Source organism: Nicotiana tabacum, chromosome 12 (genome assembly GCF_000715075.1).
Source record: "Nicotiana tabacum cultivar K326 chromosome 12, ASM71507v2, whole genome shotgun sequence".
Classification (NCBI taxonomy): domain Eukaryota; kingdom Viridiplantae; phylum Streptophyta; class Magnoliopsida; order Solanales; family Solanaceae; genus Nicotiana; species Nicotiana tabacum.
This window is the reverse complement of record NC_134091.1, coordinates 81,587,043-81,599,329: the sequence shown is the minus strand read 5'-3', so window position 1 is coordinate 81,599,329 and position 12,287 is coordinate 81,587,043. Positions and strand designations below refer to the sequence as shown.

General features: G+C 37.4%; 1 protein-coding gene across 1 annotated transcript; it reads left to right on the top strand.

Annotated features, from left to right (window-relative positions):
* The first annotated feature begins 497 nt into the window (after positions 1 to 497).
* Positions 498 to 10,198, top strand: LOC142167239 (uncharacterized). The gene is made up of 3 exons (XM_075227397.1): positions 498 to 723; positions 9,034 to 9,383; positions 9,536 to 10,198. The coding sequence occupies exons 1-3, from the start codon at positions 498 to 500 to the stop codon at positions 10,196 to 10,198; spliced, it is 1,239 nt and encodes a 412-aa protein (XP_075083498.1).
* Positions 10,199 to 12,287: the final 2,089 nt, after the last annotated feature.

Here is a 12,287-nt window from a genome sequence, read left to right as displayed (position 1 = left end):
GCAAACCGGTCCAGCACAAGCCAAATAAAAGGAAGGGAGAAAAAAGGAAAGCAAAAGTTGGGCCTGAATATTGGGTATTATGCAAAAAGCCCAAAATTGTACAAGAATAAAAATACTCAAGGCCCAAGCCAGCTACTTATTGGAGAGCAGTCAGCTATGCATATGATCCTTGTCTTCGCAAAACTTCAACAGTGCAACTGTCGAATCAATTCGACCCACTCTCAGAGGAAATACAAGCGCTTAACCACATCGCCTCTGACAAAACTCTCCACTCCTAATCTGATGCTGATGATGAAGCAGAAAGAATTAGCTCTAATTTGTCAGAATTGCTCATGCAAACAGTATCCCCAAGGGTCAACGACTCAGAATCAGAATTTTCTTCTCAGTCTTTCAACAATTTCCTCCCCTTGACATGGTATGACACAGATGATTCATCTAAATCATGCATGCAAATGGTAGACACACCTATAGTGGTGGAAACCTCAAGATAGATGAAAATGGCACTGCTGAAAGCTTGCAAAGCATTTGGGGTACATGCTACAGGCTTCGAGTCAGATATTATGGGGCTAATCTTTAGAATGGAGGAGAAAAGGAATATCAAATTGCAACAACTGGCAAATACAGAAGTGGAGTCAAATAAAAGGAAGTCTAAAGGGGGTTCAGAGCTTAAAAAATTGTCTTGGGGTCTACAAGAAGGCAGCAGCAGTGGCAAGAAAGAAAGAGGCATGTCTCAAAATATCTACCCTAAATAAAGATCAAAATTCTAAGTTGGAATGTACAAGGTCTTAACAGGAAGAATAAAAGGAGTACTTTAAAAATCCTTGTACACAAGTGGGGGATAGATATTCTATGCTTACAAAAAATAGAGGATTGGGGCAATTCCTTGATTAGTCAAATATGGAAAAATAGATGGGTGGCATAGGCTGAACTGAAGGCATATGGTAGCAAAGGGGGAGGATCCTAATTATGTGGGATAAAAGGAATTAGAATTGTTTAGACTCTGAAGTCGGGAACTTGTCAATCTCCTGGAGATTCGAAAGTTTATTAGAAGATTTAAATTGGGTATTCATAGGGGTGTATGGTCCTCACACCAACCCTGAAATAACTAGTCTTTGGAACGAACTTGCAATAATCAGGGGGTTGTGATCTGACAATTGGGTAATTGGTGGAGATTTTAATGTCTGCAGATTTGAAAGTGAGAGATTAAATTACGTAAGAAGATCCAGGGCTATGTTGGGATTCTCAGACACAATTCAGGAGTTAGGTCTGATTGATCCACCACTTCAGGGAGCTTTATACACATGGTCAAGAAGTGAGGCTTCTCTACAAGCAACCGGCCGGGTCGTTACATATTCTCAATTGAATGGAATGAAATTTTCAAGAATGTGTACCAAATTGCTATGCCTAGATTAATTTCAGATCATAAGCTAATCCTTTTGGAGAGTGGAGATTGGGAAACTACACCTTCTTATTTCAAAATTGAGAATATGTGGCTCAAATCAGAGGGGTTTCTGGACAAGATGAAGGGATGATGGCAATCTTATTCAGTGTTTGGAAACCCAGATTTCATCCTTATCCAGAAACTAAGGAGCCTAAAGAAGGATCTTACTAGATAGAACAAAGAAGTCTACGGTAATATGGAAACCAAAAGGAACAAAGCTATTGCTGATTTACAATTACTAGAGCAAAACAGCAGAACATAGAGGTCAAACACCAGAGGAAAAGATGAAATCATTCAACTTGAACAATTGGCAATTGCTAAGGAAACCTCCTAGAGGCAAAAGTCCAGGTGTCTATGGCTTGTAACACTCCGTAAATCTGAATTAGTTGTGGATGCATTAAATGAGTATTAATGTGACCTTTTAATATGTGAAGTCCTATCGGGATGAGTATGGGTGAAAATAATAATTTTAGAATTAAGACCGAGAGTGAGGTGCATAAAATTTGATTGGATCAACTAAGTTTATGGGAGGTCCGTCTTATAGCCTTAGACAGTGCAAGGCCATGAAAATTCACAGCCATAGATAGTGCAAGGCCATGGAAACCCATGGCCATAGAGAATGTAAGGACTTAAAAACTCATGGCCATAGACAGTTCAAGGCACTGTCCAGGGCATTAACCTCAGCACCCCTGACAGTGCAAGGCACTATCCAGGGCATCAAAGTCAGTGCCCCTGACAGTGCAAGGCATTGTAGTTTTGGCGCCTCAGATGATGCCCCGTGCCGACGATGTTTATCTGAGATACTTTTATTTCCTCCTCAATTTTTGGGACGCGTACACTAATTTAAACCCTACCTCATTTCTACAACCCCAAACACGTAAGTTTGCTCAAGAAAGGGAAGCTCTCAAGAACCCAACTTCCCCATGGTCCCTCCATCATCCAAGGTGAGTTCTAAAGATGATTCTAAGTTAATTTTCATTCTCCAACACCTTATTAACATGGGTAAATCCTTCAAATCATTAGATATTCGATCGAGATACTATTGTTGAGAAACGAAACCCTAGAACTCGAATTCAAGAAGATTGAACTTCAAAAAGGTAATACTTTTACTCCTTACATTTATAACTATGAATTGATGAGTTTTTGGGAAAATAGTAAATGGGTTTGATAAAGAGAACCATAAGAACTATGCTAGGGTTTTGGATTGTTGACTTGTGATTGTTGTAAACGTTTGGGTGATGAGAAATTATGTTAGTTACATCTATTTGGGATTTTAGAATCACCTAGAAGTAGTAGAATGAAAATTAGTTGAGGAAAACACCATTAGTGAGGGCTATGAAGCTTTACGCCCAAAAGGTGTTTGATAAAATTCCAAAGTTATCAAAATATGAGCCTTAGAGCTAATATTGGTTCCTCTTGATATACATTGCCATATATTATCGTGAAAGAGACGACGAACAATGTGATATTCTCTATGTTAAGGTATGTGAGGCTAACTCTCTTTACGTTTGGGAATGTTTATGATTCTCTCTACGTCCTATACTTTTTGACTGTTATGAGTTTCCTCATAAAGTAATTATGCCTTAGTTTCATGAATAGTTGTAGAACTTCTATTCTCTAGATGGCATAGTTTCTTAATCGTTCAATATCCTATGCGTTTCAGTTATGACAAATCAGTTTATTATGAATACATGTCTTAGTCTAATCCTATTCAGCATTTCAGTATCAAGTAACTCAGTATGATTCAGTATTTCAGCATCACGTATTGCAGTATAATTCTCAGTTCCTGATTCTAAACTCCTGAATGTTGAATACCTGTATTTGGGCCTGAGGCCGCAGTTATGTATACGTATACTTGGGCTCGAGGCCGCAGTTTGTGCACATATATATATATATATATATATATATATATATATATATATATATATATATATATATATATATATATATATATATATATATATATTTATATTATTCAGATAAACAGTTGGTTCATCATTCAAAAGAGGGAGTATTCATAACCTTACTTCCTATGTTTAGTTCAGTTATCAGTTTCAATTTAAGTATTTATAGTTCTTTCTTTCAGTTGCTTTACATACCAGTGCAATTCAAATGTTTTGACATTTCTTTTGCTCGGGGCCTGCATCTCACGATGCAGGTAATGATTTACAGGTTGACGATTCAGAGCGCTAGGATTCTCGTACCAGCTATTGGGTGAGCCCCAGTTATTTCGGGGCATTATCATTTCTTTACAGTCTTTCAGTATTTACAAACAGTCAGTATTTTCAGTACTTCATTAGAGGCTTAATAGACTAGAGTAACAATTAGACAGAGTCGCAGGCTTTTCATGTTAAGCAATGTTGATTGCAGATATGTTGCATATTTATGCTACTGTTTCCGCACATTGATTTATATCATTCAAACTTTCAGTATATCAGCACGTGTTAGTTTATCTTCCGCATTCAGTATGTTATGATATCACATGTTGATTCAGTCAGCTAGTTGGTTCGCTCGGTCACATGTAATCAGGCACCTAGTGTCGTGTTATGTCCAGGCCCAGGTTTGGGGCATGACAAAGCTTGGTATCAGAGCACTAGGTTCAAGTGTCCTAGGGAGTCTATGAAGCCGTGTCCAGTGGAGTTTCCTTTATATTTGTGTGTCGGCCACGCATATAAATGGTTAACTACCAAGACATTCAGAATTATCTTATTTATTTCTACTCTAGATCGTGCCATGAGGCTTAGAGCAATAGGTAACCTTCTCTTCCTATCGAATTCCAGATGTATCGAATGCCCAAGTGACGGGCAGGAAAAACCCAAGGTCCTAGAGAGGATGATCGCCTATTGGGGTATAATTATGGAGTACAGGTTGGTAACAAATTAGACTTAAGAGGATGTTGAAAGCGGGATACAATAGATAGTAGTACATATTAGAGCATAACCTTATCAGAAAATACGAAAGCAGTTATCATGTTTTATGGTTATCAGTTTACCTCAGTTACTAGTTATACAGTCTTTCAATTAGTAGGTTTATGGTTATTCAGTATGCCAGTATTCAGTTATTCAGTTACCAGATCTCTAATTTTCAGTGTATCCAAATTCTGGTGACTTGTGAATATACAGTGATGCCTATGGTTGCCAAACGAAAAGGTAAGTAACAGATATAGCAATATCTTCGCATGTTTTAGGTCCGGATTTAAGACTCAAGACTCGCCGGATGGTGCAGAAAGTGATTTATCAAATAATTGTATACTATAAAGGACAAGTTTATGTATGGTAGTGTATCCGTATGTGTTTTACCTCATAGAACAATTTCATTTTAATTTTTGAGAATTGAGCCACATGTTGGATGATGATAGTTCAGATGTCAGACCCCATAGTGTAACGGGTTAAGAATTTAATCGTAGCAGGCATAGATTGATCATTATAGTTTTGGACACAAAAGAGCCTAAGGGCAAAATAATAGGAGTCAGAAACATTTGTTATTACCAAAGATGTGTCTTTCGTACGATTCATGCATATGACTAAGAAGATATGATGTACAAAATGAGAATCAAGAGCAGCCGATATTGAATTTCAGGGAATGATTTTAAGTTGTTCAAATTTATTCATATTAGAGCTAGAAAGTACCATGTTAGTAAGTTATTATAAGCAGCAGCTATTATTGTGAGATAAAGGATATGACAGTCCCACATAGATTATGTGACTAAGTTTTTACCCCGGATGTTTATAGTCTGATATGATTTTGAAGTGTATAGAAAGTTTGGTGTTAGATATTCCAATTTCGTTTAAGACAGATGAAATTTCCCTAAGTGTGATCCATGTACATAGTTCAAAGAAAAAGATAGTATGCGACCGCAAAATAGGGTCGGATGGTGAGGGGAGTTAGGAATAACTTTATGCTTCACTTTAGTTATTCAAAGCAGAACAAGAAAACATGATGCTAGCAGGTGGTTAGTAAAAGGATAGTAAGTTTTGAGTAGATACAATAAATTAGCAATTTCAGTAGAGGTACAATTTGATTTACTTAGTCAAGTTAACACTAGTGAGTGGGTAACAGTTTGAAACACCGAACGCGTGTTAGAACCCGAAGAGTTTAAGTTAAACCTGAAGTACAGTGGGGAGGGGGGGGTGAATCAGGTAGCAGTAAGAGAGCAAACTACAGAAGAATAGCCTTTAAGAATTATCGAAAAAGGGTCTCCCCAAGATTGACAACGTGAGCAGAGTTAAATCATTTAAGATTGTGTATGATAGTTGTGAATACATTAGCTTTCCGTTTATGTAAGTAATTTAGTTTTTCCTAGTAAGAAAGATTGATTAGAAGTATGTTGGAAAATGAGTCATTATTGACGTAAAGTGCAAAGAATTGCAGAAGATAAGGAATGTTGTTCGGATCACAACAAAAGAGAATGATCCGCAAGTATAAGATCTTAAGCTTTGGCCTAAAGGGGAGTTGTGAAAATTATCAGTAAGTCCAGTTGGAGATTTGATACCCGAAAAGTTAGCATGGATACGAAAAATGATATAATTACCACCAGGAATGTTCCTAGCGTGTGTAAGAAATATGAAGTTAGTAGAATGTTCATGAAACTCTAATCTTCGGTGTACTGGTCAAATACTTAGCTCGCATCAATACTATAAGTGTTTGCAGGAATTACCTTAAAAAGATAGCCAAGTATGGGAAGTATAGCTCATGATTGAGGTAGACAAGAGAACTCTGGTGAAAGACGTTCACTGCTTAGTCAACTTAGGAGTTTGACTTTCGGACTTCGAAGATAATGGAGTTGTTGTCCAGAACAGGACTTGTTCCTCCTTAGTAGCCGAAGTGAACGAGAAACACTTTGATGATCCTTACTTGTTGTAGCTGAAAGAGGGGATTCACAAGCATAAGATGATGGCTTTTGAACAAAGGGGAAGATGATGGTACTTTGAGGTACCAAGAAGGATTGTGTGTCCAGACATAGATGAACTTAGAGAAGGAGGATCATGTTAGAAGCCCATAATTCCAGGTATTATATCAACCCCGGTTCCCCAATGATGTATCATGCTCAAGGAGATTTATTGGTGGAACGACATGAAAAGGAATATAGCAGACATTGTGGCCAAGTGTCCAAATTGTCAGCAAGTGAAAGTCGAGCAGCATAAAACCAAGTGTTTATCTCAGAATACACATATCCTTTAGTGGAGACGGTAAATATGGACCTTATAATAGGATATCTCGCTCATTTAGAAAGCATGATTTGTATGGGCGTAGGTGTAGATCGCCAATTGGTTGGTTCGAAGTTGGCGAAGAAGAGTTGTTGGGATCGGATTTGGTCTATCAAGCTATGGAGAAATTCAAGTTGATTCAAGAGCATTTGAAGACGGCTCAGAGTTGTCAAAAGTCCTATTCGGATGTGCAGTGTAGAGACTTAGAATTTCAAGTTGATTATTGTGTGTTTCTGAAAGTTTTGCTCATGAAAGGTATTATAAGATTTGGGAAGAAAGGAAAGCTAAGTCCCAGATATATCGGGTCATATAGGATCCTATGAAGGATTGGGCAAGTAGCTTATGAGTTAGAGGCAAGAATTGGTGGATGTACACCTAGTATTTCACGTGTCATGTTATAACATTCAAGTTTCCAGTATTCAGATCTCATGTCACGACATTTATCTTTCCAGTATTCAGATCTTATGTTAGAACATTCATGTCAGTTCAGTACTCTGATACTCATGTCAGTCCAGTACTCATATATGCATGCCAGATTAGTACTCAAATATTGATGTCAATTCAGTACTTAGATATTCACTTCACTTCAGTATTCATATATCCACGTTAGTTCAGAATTCATGTATCCATGATAGACCAATATTCACGTATATGTTTCATGTTATGTGTCTTATGATGTCTTGTGAGGCTTGTGGTATGCTCTATTAGCTGGCAGGTATTTTGGAGAAATATTGAAGGTAACTAACCTTTTCATTCAGACCTTATAATATAATCTCCATGTCTTTCAGTATTCAGTCAGCTCAGTATTCAGTCAATTCAGTAGCCATTCAGCTCAGTACCTATTCAGTTCAGTAGCTCAGCAGTTAGTAATCATGTATTCATTCAGTTTAGTATGCGTGTGTTCATGACAGTTCAGCTTTCATAGGTTTCCATCCGTCCCGTTAAGGTCCAGAGTTAGATGTAGTTATAATAAGGACAATCATTCGAGGATGAATGATCCCAAGGGGGATATAATGTAATACTTTGTAAATCTGAATTAGTTGTGGATGCATTAAATGAGTATTAATGTGACCTTTTAACATGTGAAGTCCTATCGGGATGAGTATGGGTGGAAACAATTATTTTAGAATCAAGACCGAGAGTGAGGTGCATAAAATACGATTGGATCAACTAAGTTTATGGGAGGTCTGTCTTATAGCCTTAGACAGTGCAAGGCCATAAAAATTCATAGTCATAGATAGTGCAAGACCATGAAAACTCACGGCCATAGAAATGCAAGGCCATAAAAACTCACGGCCATAGACAGCGCAAGGCAATGTCCAGGGAATTAACCTCAGTGCCCCTGACAGTTCAAGTCATTGTCCAGTACATCAAAGTCAGTGCCCCTGACAATGCAAGGCACTGTAGTTTTGGCGCCTCTGATGGCGCCTTGCACAGTTATTTTGGCGCCTCAGTTGATGCCTCGCGCCGATGATGTTTATCCGAGCTACTTTTATTTCTTTCTCAATTTTTGGGACGTGTACACTTATTTAAACCCTACCTCGTTCCCTCCAACCCCAAACACGTAAGCTTGCTCAAGAAAGGGAAGCTCTCAAGAACCCAACTTCCCCAAGGTCCCTCTCTCATCCAAGGTGAGTTCTAAAGATGATTTTAAGTTAATTTCAATTCTCCAACACCTTATTAACATGGGTAAATTCTTCAAATCATTAGATATTTGATCGAGACTCCATTGTTGAGAAAAGAAACCATAGAACTCGAATTCAAGAGGATTGAACTTCAAAAAAATAATGCTTCTACTCCTTACATTTATAACTATGAATTGATGAGTTTTTGGGAGAATAGTAAATGGGTTTGATAAAGAGAACCATAAGAACTATGCTAGGGTTTTGGATTGTTGAATTATGATTGTTGTAAATATTTGGGTGATGAGAAATTGTGTTAGTTACATCTATTTGGGATTGTAGGATCACCTAGAAGTAGTAGAATGAGAATTAGGTGAGGAAAACACCATTAATGAGGGCTATGAGACTTTACGCCCAAAAGGTGTTTGATAAAATTCCAAGGATTTCAGACCAACTAGTCTAATAGGAAGTATCTATAAATTGGTGGCGAAGATCCTTGCTGAAAGAATGAAAAGAGTTATTGGGAAGCTGGTCTCTAGCTAACAAAGTGCCTTCATCAAAAATAGGCAAATCACAGATGCATCCTTGATTGCAAATGAAGTTTTGGATTGGAGAATCAAAAACGGGGAAACTGGCTTAATGTGCAAACTCGATATTGAGAAGGCTTTAGATCAATTAAACTAGTCATACCTCATCAACATGTTGAAGATGATGAGATTTGGTGACAGATGGATTAGGTGAATTTATTTTAACATTTCTTCAGTGAAGTATTCTGTGCTGGTGAATAGGAGTCCGGTAGGTTTTTTCTCCCCACAAAAGGGCCTCGGTCAAGGAGATCATCTTTCTCCATTCCTCTTTTTACTAGCCATGGAGGGCCTTACAAAAATGTTGGTCAAAGCTAAGGAGATGAATTGGATACATGGGTTTCAAGTGGGCAGAAATCCAGCTAATTCAGTCATTGTCTCCCATTTGCTATATGCAGATGATACACTGATCTTTTGTGGAGCAGAGAGACTCCAAGTATCTCATCTCAATCTCACTTTGCTCATCTTTGAATCCATCTCTGGATTACACATCAACATGCTTAAAAGCACCATATACCCAGTCAATGAAGTCTCCAACCTAGAAGAATTGGCAGAGATCTTGTGTTGTAAAATAAGATCTTTTCCCACTACATACCTTTGGGTGCTAAATATAAATCAATCGGAGTATGGAGCGATGTTCTAGAAAAAGTGGAAAAGAGACTTGTAACTTGGCAAATGCAGTATCTCTCAATGGATGGCAGACTCACTTTAATTAGCAGTGTTCTTGACAGCACCCCTACTTACTGTATGTCCTTATACCCTATGCCAAGCTCAGTTCTAAAACAGCTAGACAGATTGAGAAGGAGGTTTCTATGGGAGGGCAACAACACAACTCACAAATTCCCTTTGGTGAAATGGGCCAAAGTTATTCAGCCTAAATCTAATTGGGGAATGGGACTCATGAACCTAAAGCTCCATAACAAAAGCATGTTAATAAAGTGGCTATGGAGGTATGGGCAACCTGAACCAGTTTATTGGAAGGAGGTCATTACGGCAAAGCATGGAGCTCAAAACCAGTGGTGCACCAAAGAAAACAATGCCCCATATGAGGTGGAACTATGGAAACATATCAGATCTCTTCAAACTGATTTTCTCCAGGAAATAACATACAGAGTTGGCAATGGCTCTCATGTAAAATTCTGGGAGGACAGATGGATTGGTAACACAACACTGAGAGAATTATATCCTGGGTTGTATCAGATAGCTAGTCGACAGAATTCAATGGTTGCTCACAACAGAGAGGGGAACACTTGGAATCCTCTATTCAGAAGAAACCTCCAAGACTGGAAAATTAATGATCTACTTCTTCTATTATCCACATTGGAAGAATGCAAAATTGAATAGCATCAACCTGACAAACTCATATGGGGAAACTCAACAAGAGGAAAGTACACAATCAAGGCCAGCTATAACCTCATATGTTCACAGAATGAAATGCTTGAGGACTGGCCTTGGAAACATGTCTGGAGGACTAGACAACCACTCAAAGTATCTTGCTTCACCTGGTTAGCTCTCAGAGAAGCTTTCTTGACACAAGATAACCTAAGAAGAAGAGGTATTGTACTAGCTAACAGTTGCTATCTATGCCAGCAAAATTCAGAGAGTGTCAACCATTTGTTTCTTCATTACCCAATAGCAGGTGACATCTGAAATTTCTTCTACTCTATTTTTGACTTAGCATGGGTGATGCCTTTCCACATCAAAGATGCATATGTTAGCTGGATTTTTTGGAGAGTTGATAAAGCCATCAAGAGGATCTGGAGAATGATCTCGACTATAATTTTTTAGTGCTTATGGAACGAAAGGAACCGCAGATGTTTTGATAGAATCTCAACTCCATTACACTCTTTAAAAGCTACTCTCTCTGTTCCAGTTTATGTGAACCTATTTCCTTTTTGGTCCGTTTCAAAAAGAATGATCTCTTTCTAAATTTGGTAATAATTTATCTTAAACTTACAATTCTACCTTAATGAGAAACTTTTATAACCACACAAATACTCTGGGTCCCTTTTTGATTTGTTTAGAAGCACAAATTTCAAAAGTCTTTATTTTTTCTTAAACTTCGTGCCCAATCAAGTAGGTTCACATAAATTGGAACGGATGGAGTATCTGTTTAGTTAGCCTGTTTAGTTGGAACTTCCATACTCCTGTTAATAGTGTGGATAATTTTTTGGATTTTGTTAGCTCCATGATCTTAGCTTAAACATTGTACAGGAGCTAATTCAGTGTCTTCTTAGACACTGTACACTTTTGTCATCTTTTGTAATTTGCATCTTCTGGATGCCTTATTAATACAATCTCTTACTTCATCAAAAAAAAAAGGCCAAAATCTTAGATAGCCCCTTAAACTTGGCACGTTTTGTAAAATAAACATATAAACTTATGGGGTGACCAGATAGACACTTGAACTCGTTCAAAGTGTAATTTTTAAATACCTCTGTATGTTAGACTTTGTGCGTGAGGTCCAAACGCCACTTACATGGAAAATGAACGAATAATATGTTAACACGAGTATTTTTTTTGTTTTCCATGTAAGCAAATAATAGTCTAAAGCAATACCTCTCATTTGTTCATCTTCTCTCTCTTCGCTTTCTAAGACCCAACTCCCACCCCATTCCCTATCTAATTTGTATCATAGTTCTTTTAATTCTAAAGTTAAATTTCATCCAAACTACAACTAAATCAAGAGGAAATCATGTAAAGGTGGAGATTTTATTTTATGCTAGGTGAATGATGGGTTGAATGCAAATTCCGTATTCAAGGGTTTCGATTAATTTGTTCTGGAGATTTTAGTTGATTTTGTCTCTTCAGTGATAGAAACCAGTAAAATATACTTTTGTTTGCATGGATTTATAGTTTAAATGAGTTAGAGTTTTGTTGTTATTTTTGGTTAAAAGTTGGGGCATTTGTCTAAGATTTCGAAAATTTTTTTATTTTTTTTTTGCTGCAATTCCACATGGATAGTGTTATAACTGTAAGATTTCACTATGTGGGAAGAGTTATCGAGAGAGAATTTCCCAAATACGAGCGGGAGTTAAGGGAGATGTAGAAAAAAACACATAAAATGACCTCTGGAATTTTTTGGCTATGGAGAAGAGGAATATTAGGGGCTAGGACTTTTTTAATCGTTGGAGAAAAGTAGTATTGGGTATGGGTTATATAAAGAGGGGTTTTTTACCGTTAATTTTCTGACTCAACAACTTTTAAATAGGTATCACATGCTCATCAGTAAATATACAATACGCGATATGCCGGGATGGACAGAGGTGTTTAAAAATTACACTTTGGACAAGTTCAAGTGTCTATCTGGTCACCCCATAAGTTTATATGTTTATTTTACAAAATGTGCCAAGTTTAAAGGGCTATCTAAGATTTTGGCCCAAAAAATAATAATAATCAGGGATGTTTTTGGTATTTTGAAACCTTGGTTCTA